Below are 23,239 nucleotides of genomic sequence, written 5' to 3' on the forward strand. Positions count from 1 at the left end.
GATAGGGAGTCTTATCTCATATACAAGTTCAACGCTCTTCACCCGTCCGGTATCAACAAATCACAAGGCACCCTAGAAACACTTCACAAATAAAATATGCTTTTCCCATCTACCTCCATTATCATCTGTTATGTTCTGCATGGCCACTGCTTTCTGCTCTCTTTATTGCATGCCACAACTTTGTATTACAAATATATATTAAAAAAAAAAGAAATGCTCGTTCTGGAATTTTCCCCACGTAACCACTAACCTCCTTATCTTTCGCTATGCTTGCGAATTCTTGCCTGTTGTCCCGTTTCGTCCCGTGTCGTCGACGCTTCTGTCCTGAGGCAACTCCCTTCCTTAGTCTCAGCATAGCGTGTCAGGTAGTCGGTGGCGACGATTATCCAACGATTTCCGGAAGACGAACGTGGGAAGGGCCCGAGTAGATCCATCCCAATCTGCTCGAACGGCGCCGATGGCGGTGCGATTGGCTGAAGGTACCCAGAAGGTCGTACCGGCGGCGTTTTTCGTCGTTGGCATTCCCGGCACGTCCGTACAGGTAGGGCCGCAATTTTGTGATGGCCCATATGAGTGCAAGGCACTCTTTTTCGGTCGTCGAATAGTTCTTCTCTGCCTTGGTTAGCGTTCTGCTTGCGTAAGCGATGACACGTTCGACGCCGTCGTGAAGTTGAACGAGCACGGCTCCTAGACCATCGTTGCTTGCGTCGGTGTGTATTTCTGTTTCGGCGTTTGGATCGAAGTGGGCAAGCACGGGTGCGGTCTGTAGACGCGTCTTCAATTCATCAAACGCCTGTTGCTGGGCTTCACTCCAGATAAACGTGGATCCGTCCTTCGTGAGGGCATTCAGGGGTGACGCAATTCTTGAAAAGTTTGGAATGAACCGTCGGTAGTAGGCGTAAAGGCCAAGAAAGCTTCGAATGTCTTTCACGTTAGAAGGAACACGGTAATTTGCGATGGCCGCCGTCTTCTCGGGGTCGGGGCGTACGCCGTCGCTGCTCACGAGATGGCCGAGAAATCTGAGTTCCTCGTGGCCGAATTGACACTTCCGAGTCTTCAACGTCAGCCCTGCAGTTCTGATAGCCTCGAGGACTTGCTTTAGCCGTTCAACAAGTTCTTCGAATGTTCTTGCGAAGACGACAAAATCGTCGAGGTACACCAGGCAGGTTTGCCACTTCAACCCGGCGAGAACTGTATCCATAACACCCTGGAACGTCGCTGGTGCTGCGCAAAGGCCGAAAGGCATAACCTTGAATTCGTAAAGTCCATCTGGAGTGACGAAGGCAGTCTTCTCACGGTCCCGTTCGTCGACTTCAAGTTGCCAGTACCCCGTCTTGAGGTCCATAGAAGAGAAAAATTTTGCGTTTTGAAGGCGATCGAGCGTGTCGTCGTTGCGCGGTAACGAGTAGACGTCCTTCTTCGTTATCTCACTGAGTTTCCGGTAGTCGACGCAGAACCTGAGTGTTCCGTCCTTCTTCTTCACTAGTACCACCGGCGATGCCCACGGACTTGTCGACGGCTGGATAATGTCATCTCTTAGCATCTTTTCTATTTGCGTTCGGATCGTTTCTCGCTCTTCGCAGGAGACCCGTTACGGCATGCGGTGAATTGGACGGGCCTTGTCGTCGACGATGATGCGATGCTTCGCAATGGGCGTTTGTCTTACTTTCGACGATGCAGCGAAGCAGTCACTGAAATCGTTGAGCATCTGGAGAAGGGTTTGCTTTTGAGTTGTATTGAGTTGAGGGTTTACGTCGAAATGTTCGGCCTCGTTTTCCGTGGTGACCGCTATGCGAACAGTGTCCATCAGGCAAACATCCGTGGTGGAGTATTGGCCTACGATGACGGCTATCTTCGTGCCATTCGTCAGGTGTTGTGACTCCGGGCGAAAATTTGTGACCAGGAGTTCGAATATTCCGTTTCTTACGGGCACAATTCCTCTTGCTATCCCAATGCCTCGTTTGAGGAGAAGTTGCGTGTTGCCTTCAGCCAACAAACAGCCAGTCGGTGCTCTCTCGCACGTAGCGGTCACAACGACTGACGACAAGGGAGGCAGGTTGACGTGCTGAGTCGTCACGGTGGTTACGTCCGTGTTTGCGCGTTTCTCCGGGGTTATTCGTGCCCACCACTTGTCTTCTGCTGTTTCCGGCGTTTTAAAAGAGATAACTCCATTTGTGAAATCGATGATTGCTTCGTTTTCGACTAGAAAGTCCATTCCGAGTATTACATCCCGTGGGGAGTTCGGCAAGACGGCAAAGCTGACGACGTAATGGATGTCACGCACTTGTATGACTGCCGTGCATCGGCCAGTCGGTGTTACGACGTGTCCACGAGCAGTGCCGATGTTAGGCTCATCCCACTTCGTTTGCACCTTGCGAAGCTTCTTAGCCAACCTACCACTTATAACAGAGTCGTCGGCTCCGGTATCGATTAACGCAATCATCTCATGGCCGTCGATGAGTATTTTCAGGTTATTGGTATTTTTTCGAGCGTCGTGTTGGTGCTGCGTTGCTGTTCGTCGAGTTGGAGGAATTGTAACTTGTCGTCGGTCCGCAGCTTCACCTCCCGGAGCTGCGCTCTTCAGTTTTCCCGGTTAGGGCTGCGCCACACAGGTCGTCTTGCCGGTGACGGTGAACGTGCTCTTCCTGGCGACCTGCTGCGGTGGGGGGCGCTCGGGGACAGGTCGCGTCGCGAGCCAGCGGAAGCATTCTGCTGCCGTATATAGTCTTCAATTGCGGCGGGGCGACTACCGCGCTGGGGGCGGGGGGCGTCGGGTGAAAAACCGGGAAGGCCAAGTCGTCGGTAGGGACATCGGCGATAGACGTGGTTGGCCTCTCCGCGGTGGTAGCAGAGCGGTCTGAAGTCGGGAGTCCGCCAAACGTCCGTTTTGCGAAACGGCTGAGAGTGTGGCGGGACTCTCGGAGTAGGTTGGATAGGCCGAGGAGGCGTCCAGCGGTTTCCGTAGTACGACGGACGAGTAGGTGGCACCTGTCTCACAGCGGCGGCGTAGGTTCGTCTCGGTACTTCGGCGTCGGGGTTTGCGGTTGACGATGTCTGGATTGCCTGCTGAACCTCGTCCTTGATGATCGCACCGATCGAAGACAAAGGGTCTTGAGCCTTCTCAGGACAGAGGAGAGCTCGTACTTCTTCGCGTACCACCTCTCGAATCAGCTGTCTGAGCGATCCGACGTCGAGGCCAGCGGTCGTGGAGAAAGCCTCGTAGCCCTGGTGTTGTTAGTTGACGGTAGCGCGAGAGAGCAGGGTCCTCTCAATGCGGACGGCTTCGTCCAGAAAAGCGTCGGTCGTGGCGGGTGGATCCCGGGACAGGGCGCGAAAAATTTCTTCTTTTACGCCCCTCATGAGTCGCTGAACCTTCTTCTCTTCGGATGCTTTGGGGTGAGCCCGCCGGAAGAGCAGCAACACATCTTCGTCGAAGCCTGTAACGCTTTCGTTTGGCAGCCGGATCCGTCTCTGGAGCAGATGTTCAGCGCGTTCAGCTCGTTGTTGAAAAGCGAACGCCTCGCGGAGTTTGCTTTTGAAGACGTCCCAGGACGTGAGCGAAGTCTCCCGGTTCTCTCTTCCAGGGAGAAATAGACGTTGACGAGCTTCTGGTCGTCACTCCAGTTGTTGAACTTGGCGATCCGCTCATAATGGTCGACCCAATCGTCCACGTCGTCGTAATACTCCCCGCTGAATGTCTTCGGCGACCGTGCAGGGGCTATGGGCGCGGCAGCAGGTTGCGCCACTTGGGTACTGGTCTCCGCAGTCATCTTCTTCTTGCGTTTAGGGGGTTCTAATGGACCGAATTCTGCAGGCAGACCAAGCTGTCGTCTGCTTTGTCGCAGGTGACCTTCCAGGCCATTGGACAAGGAATGCCCCGCACCTCCACCAGAAATGTCACGAAGCGAAATGGGTCGGCGAGTGGTCGAATAAACAGCGAACGGTTTATTAGACTACTTGGTAGCAAAACACAAGAGTGATAGCTCTCTGAACACAACTGAGTCCAAAGAATGAATGCTGCAGCCTGGAGCGCACAAGTATTTAAGCGTCGCGCCGAAAAGTCTAGAAACAGCACATGCGTTTGCCAGAGAGCAGGCGATGTGTCTGGAAGCTTCTTGCTTCTTCTTATTCAGCATGCGCCGGGATGAGATGTACCGTTTCGTGCCTGCCCTGGAAGTTTCGCGATGATGATTCGTGGCAATATCATGCTTTTCGGAGCACCGGACCATAGCGCGCGATGAATTTTTGAGCGGAGTCGCTCTCAGTGCGACATAAGGAGGTTCCGAAGCCAGCCCACAGAGTGATAGTAGAAAAAGTAACAGTTCGTAAAACTGGGAGAGGGAAAGCATTATCCCAGCGAAAGTCGAACGTGATAAGCCGTGCCTGTTTTATCTCTTTCTGCGATGTCGGGGAGGGCTGGGTTTCCGACCTCGTTTCGTCGGACTGACAAAGATTGTGCTGAAAAATTCATCGTGTGCTATTCTGTGCGACCTCCGTAGAGCATGACGTTCGGCTATTTTTTCCGATGGGATATCTCCTGAATATCCCTGTCAATTATCATAAATTTGAGTAAATTAGACACGCTCTTCACATTGGTGGGGTAAAAAAGTGACCTTTACTTGACAAATTTCCAACTTAAGCTCGCAAAAATTTACATAATTAAACTTACGTTACACGACATTCACATGAGGAGGTGGCAAAAACCCAGTAAGAACAAACGCCATTGACCGCATGACTCTAGGTGGTGTAGTTTTTTAATTATAATTCAGTGACACGTTTTTTGGGACACCCTGTATATCAGACAGTGAGGCTTGTAGCACCCACCCACAGGGACCAGTGTTTTGGATAGCAAAAGCACTTGAACACGGAGAATGCAGTTAATCGGAATGGCGACCTTTGTTTTCCACCCTGAAAGCAGAGGTTGTAATGTTGAGGGCAGATTTAAGAGTGGTGCCAAGATATCCACATGAGAGCGCCCATGAAAAGTGGAATAAAGGTGAATATTCAAAATATAACACCACATTGTCACACCTGTTGGTGGCAGCTAGACTGCAACTAACCTGTCAGCAATTTCCTCATGCATCAGATGCAAGCAAGACCCTGCTTCATTTCCGCCTTCAGCGTGCACCTGTGGTAATTCACAAGTTGGATTATCAATACTGTTGCGTTGTTAATCATGGCTATATCAGAGGAAGCGCAGTAGGACAACTGCACAATCGATTCATGAAGCTTCATATTTTTATATCTGAACCTCGACTTACCATCTCACTTCAGACGGACCCGGGCATCTCACTTCAGACGATTTCGTGCCGAGATTCCAAATTGGCTCTGGAGTCGCGCGTAACCTATGATAACATTCGTGGACGAAATCTTTGGAGTGTAACTCAGTTCGCTGTCGCTGTCAGCCAAGAGCTTCGCACTGCTTGGTCTTTTGGCAACTTATAATAGTTAACACTTGAATGCTCCGATTAATTATTGTTCTAACAGCGTAGCACCGTCACATCCTCGACAATTTCGCCGTGGCATATCTAGCGTCATATCGCTTCAGCTCATAAAAGGCAAGGTCAGCACAAGGAAGTGCGCTTCCCAAACAACGTCGGGCCAAAGAAATGTCCACATGGTTTGTTTCCGGCTTAGGAATAACATAACAGCTGTTTGTGCGATGCACAGAGAACGAAACCAAACAAGCCAAGCGGCCAAGCCAGAGACAGATAAACCTGGGGCAGTGACGTCGGTGCGCCCGTGCGCAGCGTTTGCCGACGGTCTGACGGGCCGGCGGGGAAATAAAAAAAAGTTTTCGAAAAACTGCAAATAGTTAGACCAAGATATTTCCCACACATATTGAGTGTTCGCTAATGAACACACAGAACGATATTGCTCAGTTCTGCGGCATTTCAAAATCGGCATATCTGACCTTTAACACTATTGAAAAAGTTCAAAATGATGCGGCCAGATTTGTTTCCTCTCGCTATGGGTTTGCTGAAAGCGTCACTGAAACGAAGGCCATGTTGGGGTGGGACTCACTGTGTGTTCGGAGAAGGTTCCTTAGGCTCAATTTTTTTCATTCCATTTATAATTGTAAGTCTGCATTAGAGCCATCCCGGCATATACATTCGCCTACTTATGTATCATCCACGTTGGATCATACCAAAAAAGTTGCTGAATATGTGTGCGGAACTGATGTCTTTAAATACTCTTTTTTCCCCTGGACTGTTTCTCAATGGAATACATTGCCTGCCCATCTTGTTGACGAAAGTGGCTCTAAGCGCCTTTATCAGCTCTTGTATACTATGTAACCCTGTATGCAGTTAGCAATGAGATATGTGCGTATTCGTGTTTCTGAAATTGCTCTGTGTTGTATTTTAACTTTTCATTGTTCCCCCTAGTGTAATGCCGCCGGGGGTTGTAGGTATAATAATAAATAAATAAAACAAAAACATTAGACTACCCAGTTTTGTACGATAATTCGTGCAAACAAATCTAGCAACAAAGGGCGACAGCTTCCAAATATCACAGTCGCTCTCCACAACGCATTTGTTTTGCTGTCAGATTGCCAATATAACTGCAACTGACGTAAATGTACTTGCAACGCCATGCATCCATCAGACACTCTCCATTGGTGACGACGATACAACCAATACAACGTTGCGGTGAATCGCTAGAAGCCCACTTAACTCGTCAGCAGAAACCTTATAGCCACGGAGGTGATTGGGTTCCTTGTTGTGAACGGCAGCCGAGCAGAAGGCGATTACATTCGATGAAAAAGTGCAGCTCACATGTCATACCTGCCAGCGCAAGTGCAGCAAAAGATTCACACACAAAAGGCTGTTCATTATAGCGTGTTATCCGAACGCTTGCGACCAAGAGAAACGCCTATGCCTATGGCGAGCAATTCTTGGCATTGCGCAACACCGGTGACGTAATGCGGTCCAGAAAACAGACCGTACAGCTTGCGCCAAAAGTCCACGGAACACGCGAGCGGCGTTTTTCACCGCGCCTCGCCACCCTAGCGGCGGCCAGAAGGTGGCGGGAGCAGACATTCATTTTGAGGGGGAGCAGGGCATGACACAGGCAGCGACCCACCGTGGCGTTTGCAGCAATCACCCCACAAGGGCATGCCCGTGGAGCGTTTCACCAGGCAAATTCCTATCGCAGTTCGCAGCTGGAAGATAATAGGAATGACACAGAGCGACAACAGTTGGCTTCTGCAGTTTCTTTTCTCTTTTTCGTTTTAGTCTTCCTTTTATTTTGTCTGGGGATGACGGGCGCTGGCAAATAAAAGCGTACGATATTGACGTAGAAACAAGAGAGGGAATAAAGAGCCAAATGATACTTCATTAATATTGTATTTAGTATCGCGTGAAGGCCCCGTTCGCGGAGATCACAGCGGACATGTGGTCTGGCAGCGATTGATAGAGCGGGCCCACGAGGTGTACGTCTTCTTTGAGGGACGTCCATTCCATGTTTATCGCGTCCCATAAGGCGTCCTTTGACCGAATTGGCACCCGCTTTTTGCTCATTCGGAATTTCATTATGCTCCATATATTTTCAATCACGTTCAGATCCGGGCTGCACGCGGGCCACTCAAGCTGCATGATACCAAGATCGTCTAGTCTGCGCTGGACAGTGGACGACATGTGAACCGGGCTTCTGTCTTGCTGCAGAATAAAGCAACCGTCAGGGAAAGAACCGTCAAGGACGTATGGGAGCAGATGATCTTCGATGACTCTAACATATGCTGCTCCGTTGAAGCGGCCGTCTAGGCGGACAAGAGGCCCCAAGCTCTGGTGCGAAAGGGCGTCCCACACGCTCACGGAGTGCCGTCCACTGGTGGTCTCCAGCTGTGAACGTACTGGGGTCGATATCTGAAAAGGAAAAAAAAAAATGAATAGGGCCGTCTCGAAGCAGGCGCGGACTCTCGAGGTATTACCTGCAGTTAGGAGGACGCCAAACCCGCCTCCTCTGGGACCACTTCGTACTAAACGTTGTCTCATCAGTAAACAGCATGTGGCTCCACTGCGCGGGGTCACACTCCGCGTAACGTAAGGCGAAGTCCAGTCTTGCCTCTCGGTGTTCCGGCTTCAGCGCGGGCTTGTGAACCGCGACTCCGGAACGGAGACCCCCGAGGCACGCTAATCTTCGTCGGATTGTTGTACTCGGCGCTTGCAGGCTCAGCTCCTTCTTTAGATCGACAGCCGTCAAAAACGGATCGACCACGTTTGCAGCAATTATTGCCCTGCCCTCGTCCGACGTCGTTGCCCGCGGCCGTCCAGACCTTGGTGCATCTTCAAGTTGCCCTTCTTCACGGAAGCGCTGAATGATATGGTTCACCGAAGACAAGGAGTATCCCACCTCTCGAGCAATCGTTCTCTTAGAATGCCCTGCAAGCGACATGGACACGATCTAGCGCCTCCGCTCCAGACTAATCCTGTCGCCGGTCATCTTGAACTAGTGCTGAGGTGAAGAAGGCTTTGTCTTTTTATACAGTTACAATGATGATGGGGTGAGGGAGACCCCAAGCATCATACAGCCGAAGAAGGCGTGGTCGGATGTTGCTGAATACTCTAGAAAAATGATATCTTAAAGATAAAGATATCATTTTTTTTGCTGTAAGGCACAATAATACATTTTTTTTAAATACATAGTATGAAGAATACATAGTGCTGCTGATATCCTCCACCCAATGCAAATAGTAATATGCACATAGAGCAAATATGGTCAAACGGCTTCTTCTTCCTCCCCCCCACCCCAGCCCTTCAATAGCAAAACTTCCTTTATGTAGGCTCTTGTTGCGGGCCTGAAGTCGGGGTCCCTTCGCCTGGTCGTCCGAAGGGTGGGCTGAGGCGCCAGTGCCGCGATCCAGGCGACGAGCGATTATTTGCACAAAGGAGTGCGTGTATAGACATTCTTGTTCATCTCCATTCGAATTCTTCTTTCCTCTTCAATTCTGTACTCCCGTGAGGAATAAACGTTCTTTGCACTACATAGAAGAGACGACACCATCGATGCCTTGTGACAGGTGGGATGATTCGAGTAGAATTTGAGAAATTGTTCGGTAAGGGTCAGTTTCCTGTATACGGTGAACGCTTCCTTGCTATTGTGCTTTTTCACAAGAACATCCAAGAAGCGTGAGGCTCTCTCATGTTGAACGACAAATTGAATGGACGGCTCAACGTCGTTCAGGTGCGCCGAGAAAGCGTCAACCTCCGTGTTTTTTAGCACTCAAAACCGGTCGCCCACATAGCGGAGAATAATATTGGGTTTTATTCAGGACGAGAGTGACCCTCTGTCTTCAACATATTCCATTTCGCGATTCGCTTCTATGACTGATATCGATGCTCCCATTGCCGTCCCTGTTGTCTGTTCGTGGTACCCCCTTGAAACAGAAGTATGTTGCGCCGAGGCGAAATCCAAGGAGGCGGCACAGGTTGTCAATGCCCAGGAAGGTTCTTGATTGGAGATCATCATCCTTCTCCAGCGCCCCACCTACGGTGGTTACGAATAAGGGCACAGGAACGCTCGTAAGGAGTGTGACAACATCGAAGGAGACAAGACAGTCATCGGCGTCGATGATAAGAGACGAGACCTGCTCGACGAAGTGCGCGGAGTTGCCCACGAAGGTTAGGGTCTCTCCAGTGAGGCGGGACAATGCTTTGTGCAGGTAGTACGATAGTGCCCGAAGTAAATCACAATTGTGCCCAGAGGCATCTCCACCTTGTGGATCTTCCGTGACCCGTAGAACCCTGGCGCAATGCCGCTTCAGCAGATAAGATGGAAGTAGAGAGGTTTAACTTCAGCGTGCTTCTTGAATACTTCAGCTAACATCTTGTTCATGTTGGTCTGTACTTACGCTGTCGGATTTCCCTTCAGTTTTTCATGGGCACCACATTCAAGAGGGACATTGATTTATTTGGCATAGCCCTCGCGGTCCATTAAGATTGTGGACCCTCCTTTGTCCGCAGTACACTACAGTTGCCCACTACACGAGGCAATGCCCCACGACCGTCAACCAAAATTCCTGTAATGGTGTCTCCTCCTCAGCTGCTCGCAACGGCAATGACTCATCTTGGCTCTTCTTGTGTTAAGCTCGGTTTAGGCGACTTCTGGGCCGGAAGGTGAGGCGTGTGACATTTATAATAAGCTCTTCCTTAGTGGCAACAAAATATCAAAGAATGGCAAAATAAATATAAACGGCTCTGTTTCTCGTAGATTTAAACTTTGGCTTGTCCTCGAATAAACCGTGAGTTGTGAAAACCACCTTGTCCTGTTTTATTTTTCCTTTTTCCCCTTTCGCGCTATCAAAATGAGTGAACTAAACGAACTGGGCCAGCTTTCTCATTTGTAACGTTTGGTACTTTGGCAATTTTTCAAGGTAATTCAAGGAGCAGACGCCAGAAGATCGTTTGTAATGATAGAGTCCTAGGTGAAAGATGAATGGGGTGATGTCTCGACTCTGAACTTGATGATAAGCTGCAGTTAAGCGAAGCGGGGAAAACACTTTTACTTCACTTAAATCGTGGAGTTGTTCTCTATCCATGAGGAATAGAGCCCGAGGTTGGGCAACAAAGAAAGGCTGCACACATACCAAAGCGCACGTCCGCGTGTCGTGGTACTTCGTTGCCCAAGCTCAGGGACTACCCATTATGGATATGATCCATCAGCTTGCCTGCTTTTTCCCCTCTTTTATGAAATGTGAGGGGGAACCATACACATTTTCCTAGAAACTGGAGGGACGCTCAGGCTGGGCTGGGCTGGACTGGACTGGGACTGGAGGGCCTTCTATTCTGTAGACTATTTAATTGGAAAGACATCAGTACACCGCACCAGTACGTACAGGGGCCCCTTTTGGGCTGGACGCACTAAATTTAGTTACAGCATTTCTGAGCAAGCGTGTGGAAAGAATGATGCCCCTTTCCTGAAATGTGAGACGGACCCTTACTGTTTTCTCCGAAATAGAACGCGGCGCCTCTTGTAGCGCACTTTCTATTCTGTAAACTACCTACTTGGCATAGAGAAGACACGCTTTTTTACAAAAAAGTAAAAGAAGTAAGTAAAGTAAGCAAGCAAAAGTAAAAGAAAGGAAAAGTACAAAAAAACTGCTGCATTGAGCGACATTTTTTTGTGAATCATTTTCTGGTGAAATCGTGGAAACCGCATGTATAAGCTTTTATGCAAGTTTGTAGATATTACTTTATAATACGGGTGACGTTACCGCTTTTTATAACGTAACGATGCATAACTTCCTCAGCGTGAATCCAAGACGATTTTGGCTTCACCTAACTAAAAAAGACACAAAGATTACGTTGATCAATCGCGATGGGGCAACTATTGTAGATGATGCGAACATCGCACGTGAATTTAATAGCTTTTTTCCTGAGTGTTTTCTGTTGATAACTCCGTTCTTCCGCCACTCGCATGTAACCACTGCCACATTGCTGATCTAGAGATCACAAGAGAAGGCGTAGTCGATTCCCTTCTGAAACTCGACACTAAAAAATCATATGGCCCAGACGGCATACCTAATGCCTTCCTGCACAGGTATGCGGAGTGGTGTAAGGTTTTGTACATAATATATTATCACAGCATGCAATCTGGAACTGTCCCGAACGACTGGAAACTTGCAAAGGTTGTGCCCTTATTCAAGTCAGGAGACCAAACCTGCCTGAGTAACTATACACCTGTTTCACTGCTAAGTTCATGCAGCAAAGTCCTGGAACGCTTTGTTTTTAAGCATATTGTGACTTCGCTGGAAAATGTGTCATTTCTGGCTAGTGTTCAACATGGTTTCCGGAGGGGATACTCCACTGTGACGAAACTGGTTCATACCTTTCATGAATTTGCCTCAGCAATAGACAATGACAGCCAAGTTGACATTGTGTTCTTGGACTTTACAAAAGCATTCGATAGAGTCTCTCATCGGAAACTGCTGTTTAAACTGAGATATATATTGGATAACGATTGTTTAGACAGGTGGCTTGATTCTTACTTCACTAACCGCAAACAGTTTGTAAGTATTGGCCATGAGGTATCCTCGCATTTGCCTGTTCTTTCTGGAGTGCCACAGGGTTCTGTGCTGGGGCCACTACTCTTTCTAATCTTCATCTATGATTTATGCGTAGAATATCCAGGTGTACAGTGTCGGTTTTTTGCCGATGACTGTGTTTTATTCACAAGAGTGTCTGATAGTGCTGGTCAGAACTGTATGCAAGCTGCTGTCGATTCTGTTTCTAGATGGTGCGACTCGTGACAGATGAATTTAAACGTAGGAAAATGTGTACAAATGACTGTGTCTACGAAACAATCACCAATTTTGTCTTCCTATGTTATAGATAGCGTTCCACTCACAAAGGTTTTCAAACATAAATACCTGGGCGTCATCCTCTCGCCATCCTCTCGCCAAACCTTAGTTCGACAGTGCATATTGATCATATTGTTGCCAAAGCGTCACGCAAGCTCTGGTTCCTGAAAAGAAATATGTGTCCTTGTACTTCTGCGACTAAACTGACAGCATACAAAACTTTAATACGTCCACTTCTAGAATATGCCGACATTTCGTGGGACCCATTTACGCAAGTCCTAATTGATTGTCTGGAATCTGTCCAGAAAAAAAGCCTTGCGTTTTGTATATAATTCGTACGGGAGAGATACCTCGATCACATCGTTGTATGAAGCATCAGACCTGTTACCTTTAGCCTGCCGCAGACAAGTAAGGCGTCTTCATTTTTTGCATAGTATTGTACATGGTAAAAGCGGTCTTAAATTCGACGACTATCTTAAATTCAACTAGAGTCATACCACCAGGCAGAAACACGCTAACCTCATCGGTGAGTTTCGTTGCAGAAAACAGTTGTTCAATAGTTCTTTTTTTCCTCGCACTACTCGCGAATGTAACAAGCTACCACCACACCTGACGTGCATTCCTGGCTCTGCAGCTTTTTCTAAGGCAGTTATTGACCAACTAAGCATGTTGAATTAGGCGATCACTTGATTTATTGTGCTATTTTCGTTATGTCAGGCTCTGTCTGAGCCAAATTGATGCTGTGTCCCTGTGTTGCTCATTGTGCTCTCTCTGCCTTGGCCCTCAACTGATGGCCGGCAGTATTATCCAAATAAATAAAAATAAATAAAATAATAATTATTTTATGCAGGTCTCCTCCGCGAGGATGTGGACCCTATGGTTGCTCGTGCGTTCCGGTCCTATGTGGGAATCGTAGGTTCGCCTGCTGTGGGTTTCGACGATTTCGCTGTTGCCGTCAACAAGTACATGCAGATGCCGCCGTTTAATATCGTCAACGCTGCCGACGGCATTGGAGGCATAAAAAAGGTGAGCGAAATGGAATAAAAGAAAATACTATAGTTCGATGCATGTCGAAAGAAGCAATTTTTAGACTTTGTAAGCACGTCAGCTGTGCCCGCGTCAGCGACCTTCTTCCTGCTCCGCACTCTTCGCCTGGAGGCGATGCCAGTTTAACATTTTAATCAGTTTCTTTTGAGGGGATTGCTTCTTAACTACCGCTATGTATATTGTCTCTGAAGTTCGCCTTATTGATCAACGGGAATGTTCGCTCCCCACCGTAATTGAAATAAATATGTCTCGCTGGAGCGTCCGACTCCAAACAACTCTCCTGCAACAACTTTCTCTCGAAATCAAAGTATTTCCCAATTTTTTGGTGAAACGCATTAGGGGATGAGAGGTTTTCTCGGCGGAAAATTGGTGAGCTCCGCGGGCCTGACGTTAGCCTGGCTAAAAGTCGCCGAACACACCTGCAGACAGCGGTTTCTCGACGGCTCTTTGCGTGTCGTAACGATGCAAACTTATCGGAGCCCCTACAGCGCCGTTTTTTGAGCCAGACAAGCGGACAAACAATGCTCTGAACCAGCAATGAATCAAATAGTCAGGTTGAGGAGAGAAGACTGCAGAGAGGATGTGCTTTAGGTTGGCTACAGTCGCAGCTTGAAGAAGAATGCCAAACAGTAATCTCCTCCTGTGGAGCCATAGTGTTTTTGAGAACAGAGAGATACTCTCACCCAAACGAAGTAGGTATCTTGCCTACTGGGACGCCCTGCTTTTGATCCACAAGAAGAATGCTTCCGTCTCCTCAATTATGTTGCTCACTTGGTCCGCACACCAGCTTACTTGTCTGTTACTTCAGTTTATTGGATTGGTCTCCACATAATGAGACGCGCTACACACAGCTGTGCCGGCGAGCGCTTGCGATCGGGCACCCCACTGGTCCAGGCCGACGCGTCACTTCCTTCATTTGCCACCAACATCAGCTCAGTTCAGACGTCGACCAAACAGGGCGGCACCTACTGTTTACGAAGTGAAACGGAAAATCGCTGAGCCCTCGGCGTTCCTCTGCGTGAAAACACCGTATGACGTTCCCGGTGTAAGCGTAGTTTGTCATGAGAGCCCGCAGCGGCCCGGGAACCACGAGGAGGAGCAGTCAGAACTCATCAGCTCGCATGACGTTCCACTAGATGTTCACGTTTGTGAGCTGTCCTCTCCCACACGTATTCTTCGTAGTTCTCCACAATGGGGCGCGAACACACATGCTTGACTTCATAAAGATGTCTTTGGAAAACAATACGAAGTCAATACCTTATCCCGCCTCTATGCTTGTTCCTGTACTTAGGTATCTCAATCTCCGGGCCGCGCGACGTAGGGTACACGGAAGGACAGTAATAACTGGCTTCAATTGGATCTCTTACAAGCGTGTACCAGATGCCCATCGAAGCGACGTCTTAAAACTGAGGCGCACACACAGCGGAAAATATTTAGTGAGTCACATAATGCTCACATCCCGGTAACGAAAATAAGGAGCACTCTGAAAGCCCAGCCGACCCGCTGGATGCGCTGTCCGTTGCATCCAAAAGGGTGCCAAAGGATCTAGGAAACGTTTGCCAAGGAATATGGCCAGTTGCAGTGACCTTCGACCAGCGCTGAGGGATTCAGCTTCCGATGGCTCTCTACCGGATGACGACGTCAGCATGACACAGCTGAAAAAATACCGTCAAGGGCTTAAAACGACGCAGCGTTGTTTGGCCAGCTAGACCGAACGTCGAATCAGGCGCTCAGTAATCTGTGCCACGAACAACTTAACACTATATACTTAGTAGACTTCTCGTCGGAGAGAATGTTCGAAGTGTCTGTGAACGACTACTTTAGTTCCTAAAGACAGTCCAAGCACCGGGTAGACACATACTTTAGTAATCGTTCTAAAACACAAAGTGCACATAACAGTTAAAGACAACGTTGGCTTAACGTTTCGGAACTCGTACGAGCTCCATCATCAGAATAACAAGGCGGGCGAACAATGACATTAATTTTCAAAATAATGGTACCGTGATGATACACGTAAGGTTAGTCTGCGCAGTGTTACGACGTGTTGCAGGCAGAGCTCGGCATTTCGGCCCGAAAGAACTCACAATCACGATCATCTGATAAGGCGAGCAGAGGCTGAAGCCGACCCATGCTCACGCTCAGGCTGATATGGCGCGTGATCGCGGTACTGGATCGCACTCATCCTCGCCCCACTATTTATCGCAATCACGACGTCGAACGAATGAGTTGATCGCGCATACTGCGATCACCATGAGAGGATTACATCAGCCAGAGGGCGATTACATGAATGCGATCACGATATCAGGCAAAGGCCGTTCGTGTGATATCTAGGCATTATCGCACTCACGCGATCACCATGTAGTTGCGCTGTTGGCACATGGCACCTTGCACAGAGCAAAGGCAGGGAAGGCGTGAATTTCCTCTTGTGATTGTGCTTTAGGGCCAAAAATAGGCAAATCAAAGATCGCAATGCCAATAAAAAGCTGTTCGATCCCGGGTGTGGGTCGTTTGGGCACTGGTTGTGCAGGCAACAGGTGTTGCGCCGCTGCTGCAGCGAAAAATCATGTCTGATCGCGTTGACGAGCCCCACACCATGGGTGACTTTGCTGTCGCCGATTGACTGCAGGACCACTTCAAATATATCGGTAGCTCTAGTGACGGCGAGAAAACATTTATGCTGTGCCGAGAAAACGTGAAAGATTGGATAAACAAGAGCAGTGGCAAATTTCGAGCATGGTCACAGCACGCTGTGGATCCTTCCACCCTCTGCATCTACGGTGTCCTTGATACGGCGCTCCCGGTGCCTGAAGTTCGACAAGACGTCTGTGCTTGACGAGTATCTTGCGGTGGACTATGACAAGCAAGATGTCTACACCTTTTGGAAATCTAAGCTGGGTCGTCTAGCGGTGGTCTGCTTTGGCATACCGGCCACTTCCAGTGGCGTCGAACGCCTTTTTTGGTGGCCGGTGCAATACAAACGGGGCGACAGTGCTCACTTCTCCCGACTACATTGGAAAAATTCACCCACGTGGCGGAAAGCGTGAAGGGGTCAAAACGGCTGGAGGCCGGAGAAATTCCACGACGTAGCCATTAAAAGCTCACTACCCTACACGCGTTTGGCAATGTTAGGACGTTTGTTCCTTCGTGTATTTCCGCGCGCTGAATAAATAATTGGTGTTAGAAGCACAGTGTAGGCTACCGATTATGACTGATTTCCTAACTGACGTCCCCATTGGCCCTCTCGTCACCGGTATGTCTACATGCCGGTCCGCGAAGCAAACTGCGGCAAGCAGAAAACGACACACACTACCACAAGCCGACATTGCAGAACTCTAGCATCGTGACAACAGACATTTGGTCACCCGGCAACAGGTTCACAACAACAAAGTGATCTGCGAAGACAAGATACGAAAAATTAGAGACGTCGGAGTATGATAGCAATAGTTAAGAAAGCATCCAAAGGCAAGCGTTATGCAAATTTCGCCTCTTATATTTGAATTTTATGGGAAGGGCATGTTGAGGGTAGACAGCAGTGAAGCAAGAGCAACAACCATACTATCAGAACGGGACCGAACACACGGCGTTGCGTGAGCATGTGAAGAGTGGACTTCTGAATAGCGAACATGTGCATAGTGAAGTTGCGAATAGCCACATGACAAGTATTTTTGGGAGGGTTAGGGGTGAGAACTTATGTTAGCAGTAGCAGAGCAAATCGGGAGGCGAGTTCAAATCTCCTTTTTTTTCGTCTCGCAAACAAAGAAACATGGCGTTGCGAACGCGCCCAGAAAGTGCCCGTTTCCTTATACTTTGTGCTTTTGCAGAACAACATGATCGCGGTGATGAGCGCGATCACGCAATAATCGCGCTCAGGGAGAACAGCCTGATCGCAATCACATTGTAATTCCCGTGAGTGCCTGCAGAGGCGCGGCATCATGATCGCAATACAGGAATCACGAAATACAGATTACTGCCGTGAGTGCGATCGCGATCACCGCAGGTTTTCCTGATGTTATTTCAACGCGCCGTGATCATCGCAAAGGCACTTCAATGACGATTGCAATCACAGCCGCACTCATACCTTTGGTGATCGTGATGGCGGTTATTGTGGGTTATCGCGATCATGCGTGATTTCGCCGAGGTCTCGTTGCAGGTGCCGCAGGAGGACTGCGGATAGAACTGGGGTTGTCTTTACGTGCGCTGACTCTTAACGTGCGCGAAAATCTCCGACACACGACGCTGGAAGTAGTGTTTAATGTTTACCTCCCCCACATTGCTACCGCCCTCGGCCGGAATCGAACCCGCGCTCTCGAGCTCAGCAAGCCAGTACGTTACCGACTGAGCTACCGAGGTCGGCTTAATTTTCAAGGTGAATCAACATGTGGTGCCCATACAAGGGAAATTATCCAGGCAGAAGAAATCAGTAACGGGCCACAGATGTGTTAGCACCATAGATCGAGAAGTTAGCCGTCGAAAAGAACTCGTTATGAGTTAAGTTACCCTGTGAAAAATGTAACTAAGTTAATAACGAAATTCTTCAGCCTAAAATGTGACTCGCAGGTACGGAGTTACTTAAAAAAGAACGAGTTACTCCCAAGTTCCTTCGGACACAAAATTGCACTACACAGGTGCAGCACACGTGAGCAGTTGAGTTAGACCTTGAGTTGACTGCGGAGGAGTGCAACAGGCTTCGATCGTTTTCGTTTATGCCCAACAATTGGAACGCTTTGCATCTTACTCCCCGTGGGCGGACAATGGTTCAGCTTCATTTCAATGGCAGCGGGTCTTACTTCCTGAATAGATCGTCATCGGTGGGAGGAGTCTAGCACTCGCAAGTGGATAAAATAAGTATTTAAAGAGATTGAAACATTTATTTTACTGAAAAACAAGCTTTCGGACGGATTTCGTCCTTCATCAGGTGCGATACATTGAACACTTGGTAGAGATATTTATACTAATGTAAACAAGAGAGGTTTACAGACACGGGACAGGCTTCGAGGATGCACCGTTGGCCACATACGGAAGAGTCAGGTTTCCGATGAGTCTGGCAACTTCGTCACACAACTTATTAAATGTTTCGTTTAAAAGAAGGAAGAAAAACTGCAGTCAGGTGATGTGTCAGGATCTACTACTGTGCACCGTGTGTCGGAGATTTCCGGCGCACGCCAAAAGAACCCCAGGTGGTCCAAATTATCCGCAGTCCTACCCTACGGCAGGTGCAATATGTCGCCATACTGCGCAGACAAACCTTACGTGTAACATCACGGTACCATTACCATTAATTTTTATTGCAATGCGATGAAGGGCAGCTCTTTCGTTTAAGACGTGCATTGAACGTATCGTAGAAAAAGGGGAACATAGTGCAAGTAGTAAAAGAATAATACGACTTAGCGAGCAACATGACACCTTCCTCCTCTCTCACCCCCAATTTTGCAATTTGCACCCCCACCCAATTTTCTTTTAATTCTTTTTCGATTTTTCACTTAAAATCGCTCATACACGCATCAGAATGCGATAATAGAGCGTAGAATATAATTTTCAATTAATAAATGCAATTACTATTCATTCCAACGAGAGAGAGAGAGGAGGAAAATATCAAATTATCGTTAAGTCGTGTTATTCTATAATGAGACACACGAAAGAAGCGCACATACGCATAAATGCACTTTCTAAACTCATTTAATAATTCAAGTCATTACTATACACATTCAATTCATTAATGTGTCAGTCCAGGTTCGGTAACAGCATCAGCCCATGGGCGCCGCCATTTGCAAAGCGTCACGCCAGGCAGGTCGGAAAGCATCACGTCAGGTGGCAGCACCGCTGTCATCATGGGGACTTCCGTGGAATGCAGAAAGAAACAAAACAAAAAAAAGTGCTAACGAGGGGAAAACACGCGCGAAAACAGGCACACACAAAATTTTCACCATCGCGAATATGTGCGGGCATGCACCGACGAGAATAGCAGCAAGGGTCATTGACAGAATGGCGTACAAGGGAATTGCGAACATGTTTGGGCATGCACGGACAAGAATAATAACAACAAGGGGAAGACTTTCTGCTAATCGCAACAAGGTAAATCGACAAACATACACTACTCCAATACACGCTGACAAGTAATCGCAGTTAGGGGGTAGGTAAACGCGTCAACAGAAGAAGTATTAAAACGACAACTCACCGACATCCAAGCATATCTGTGTGCACACACACCGCCCTCCATCTTCTTTACATGACTAAAGAGTTCACCAGCACATCAACGGTCACGATACGAGCGACGCGCCAGACGTCCGCACCCGACGAGAGGCAAACAGAAAACTGAATCTGGCGCCCTCTCCGCGGAGCATACGTCACACGCGCGCGCGCTCGCAGCGCCACCACGTCTGCCGTCGGACGTTTCGGTTTTGGTCTCGTCGCCCTTCACGTCTGGCGCATGCGCTTCGAGCACGGTGGTGGTGGTGGAGGAGGATTCGCTTTCGTTCTGACGCCCATTTCTTTACGTTTTTTATTTGGAAGCGCCGTATAAAGGGAGAGCGCGCTATCCGCGCGTTATCATTCAGACCAATACTTGGAAATGTTCAGTTACCACGCTTTGCAAACTTGTCCTCGTATCCACGCTTCTTGGGAAGAGCTGGAGAATGACTGTTTCAGCAAGGAGAGTCCCCGAAACGAGCTTGTCATCTCTGCTTTTCGCTACGTCATAGACATGGTGGCTTTTGGCAATATAGGAAAGATATCCCCAGGCCCCCTACAGGAAATGGTGCGTCGGATATACGCCCGTTACAAGAACGTCTCTATAAGCGTTCTGGATGGACCCTTCGGAGTGATCAGTGAATTTTTGAAGTCGACGAACACCGAATTCAACTACGTGTCTGCAGACATCGTGGACCTCCTCGCTCGCGCCGTTGCTCATATTAAGTATTCACTGCGGAACCAACATCATCTGCAAGCAGTCTACATTGTCAATTTTGTCACTGATTTATTGAAATACCGTTTAGTCATCGAAATGGAACGCATTAAACAGTCTGAATAACTTTGACGAGACTCTGTTGTTTTTTTCATTGAAACATCTTTATTGAATCTAAACATATACTCTTCCCTTGAGCACGTCGATAGATGCTCGCACTCTCCCTGACTTGCTCGATCCACACGAACAGAACATTACGAGAAGATCGAACATGCCAAAAAAGGTACGGGTAATCTTCATCGCAGCGACGTCATTGCGCGGGTCACTGAACCAGCACGATGTCGGAATGGTCATTCTTTTTATACATCCATTCCGCCACCACACTGCCACGATGACCCGTGCTCCTCCTGTCTTCGTCTTTTTATCGCAGTGTCGACTTTACGCTTGACTACCGGGCTAGAGTGATGGTGCAATAGACAGTCGTTTATACGTGGTGGTGGTGGTGGTGGTGGTGGTGATAGGGCTTGCCGTTGTCGGCCTCACGTATGTGGGCAACGTCACGACTCACGCCCTGGGGGAATGTGCGTCCTGTGCCGACTTCTAAGGGAACTGTGCCGACATATGTCTGAAACGTTTATACGTCAATTTCACCATCGTGCTAGCACGATGACCAACCACCTCCTCTTCCTGCGTTCGCGCGCGCGCGAAAGACAGAAGCTATATTTCTGAGCTACAATTTTATTATTTTTTAGACTCTCTCGATTATTATGACAACGCGTGCACAGACTTGGTCCTTTGTTGTATTACTCAATCCCCGATGACGTTCGAGGGCTCTCTTCCGGGTTTTCCGGTGCTGCAAAAAACGAGAGTGTTCTGTTACAATGCATTGAGACACACAGAGCGGAAATTACCCTCGTATTCGCAGCTGCCGTAAGGAAAGGAACGTACGGCGTCGACCAGATAGCGCTTGTCATCGTAGGGGACCAAGCTCTTCTTGACTCTCGAAATGGTGTACATTGTTTGCTTTATGCTCTGGATGGTGCACTGCTTCTGAGAGACTGTCCTTTCATTGAATAGAGAATCTCGGTACACTTCGTGCAATAAGTGTCTCCTCACCACGTCTTTCTTAACTCCTTTCATTCTCGCAATCTGTTTGTGTGTTTCGGCCAAGAGAATGCTGTACATTTTGGCTCGGATGGCTACGACTTCCTGAATAACTCCTCCTCCCGTTTCGTCTTTGAAGTACCCCATCTGGTTCGCGTGCTCGGCGTTGAAAAGTGGATGGTCCGGTGGATAGGAGGAGAGATCTAGCTCGTGCTGAATTTTCATCAGCTGCTCTACGAGGCTCTCGCACGTGAGAGCAAAAATTATACTGTCCGTATCTCCATAGGTCAACTGCACTGGACAGGTTAAGCGAGAAAAGAGCGACTCGTAAATGAAGCTGTACATTCGGACTTTGGATATCTCTAAAATGGCAAAGCCCACGTAAAGGGGGTGCGTGCATTTGATACGACGCTGTTTCATCTCGTACAAGATGCACTTGTCACTCAGGATGTGGAAATGCTGGAAGTCGACGGAACTAGCTTTTCTGAGCGCGCTTTCTTTGTCGTAGGCTATGGTGTACCTCTTCATGCGTCTCACATTTTGAATCGTTTTCCCGAACGTGCTATTTGTTATGGTCTTATACAGTAAACGCTCGAATTTCGTGGTTGAGGCATTCCTCAATGCGAGGTTTCTATGCACGAAGGCGGACAAAAAATTGTCTTGGCGGAACGAGAGGATGGCGTGAATGTGTTTTATTTTCATGCCCAACCTCACGTAGAGAGCGAGCAGATAATAGTGCACGACGTAACTCTCTTTGTCGTAACATGTCAGTAACAATTTCCTCGTGGGTGGCGCGTTCAGTGCCAATGCCTCTTTCAAGTTCCTTTGGTAGGGGGATAGTTGACCCTCGTCCACGGTTCTGTGTTCGGGTGCCAGAGGGAAGTCCCTCGTGAGCGCGTGCAGTTCTTCGGGATAGGACAGGTCTACCACGTACACGTATCCCACTTCTGAATCGTGAGGAATTTTGAGAAAATCGATATCGCCCCAGCTGGAAGGATCGACCCACTCAAAACCACCTGTCGGAAGATGGAAAGTCATGGCATAAGCGTACAAACTGTTTACATCTAAGTACTGAATAAATGTTTTCTCTTGTTGAGGGTCGTAATCGTCGCATCCCTCGTGATTAGCCCGACAATATCTGTGGAAGCTGTTACAAATGCCTCCCCTGATTCCCTTTTCGATCGTTTCGTACATTTCACGATCGCTCATGAGCTCGAGTTTGACTTTGGTGAGCTTCAGTGCGCTGCTCCACGCGTAACTGGCGAGGGATACGGTGCGTAAGATATCTATCCCATCCGTCTCTAGCGTAATCTTCCTGAAATACAGCACGACGTCGCAGAGCTGACAGGTGTCGAGCGTGACGTAGAGACGCGTGTAATCGCCAAGGTTGCTACATTCAAAATATTCAAAAATATCACGGGCGTACTGATAGTCCTCGTCCGAGATATCTTCATCGTTCAGGTCATTTTTGAAAGCTTCCTTTGGCGGTAGCGCGGGCAAATCGTACGCTTCGAAACTGTCGACGAAGGTGTACGGATAAACGCCTTTCCTTAGGAGACAGCGGAAACGGTCATCAAACATTTGGCGCGTACAAAGGAAGGCGCTTTCGCCACCGCTGGTAAGTAGCGTTTCCACCAGGTTCGACAAGGAGAGGTTGAAAAACTGTAGTATCGCGGAAATGGAGATCCCCAATGTTGAACCCTCTTATCTTTTCCGAACTCGAAGCTAAGATCCACGGATCACCCAGATTTAGAACGTGCATGTGGCGGAGAAGGGAGCTCAAATCGTATTGCAGGTTGTGCACTAACACGACGAGTTCTTTGGTGTTACGACACGTAAGGTTACACGTATCACACAGCGTCGCGACAAAATTCGAGGATCCGGGCTCT

The 23,239-nt window shown here is 48.4% G+C and overlaps 1 protein-coding gene across 1 annotated transcript in view; it reads left to right on the forward strand.

The window, feature by feature from the left end:
* The window catches only part of LOC135391451 (guanylate cyclase 32E-like), a 709,869-nt gene that overhangs the window by 578,911 nt on the left and 107,719 nt on the right, over positions 1–23,239 (forward strand). Inside the window, exon 6 of the mRNA XM_064621704.1 lies at positions 13,149–13,324. Within this exon, the coding sequence (XP_064477774.1) occupies positions 13,149–13,324 (176 nt within the window). The remainder of the gene's footprint in view (positions 1–13,148; positions 13,325–23,239) is intronic.

This window comes from Ornithodoros turicata, chromosome 4, assembly GCF_037126465.1.
Source record: "Ornithodoros turicata isolate Travis chromosome 4, ASM3712646v1, whole genome shotgun sequence".
NCBI classification, from domain to species: Eukaryota; Metazoa; Arthropoda; class Arachnida; order Ixodida; family Argasidae; genus Ornithodoros; species Ornithodoros turicata.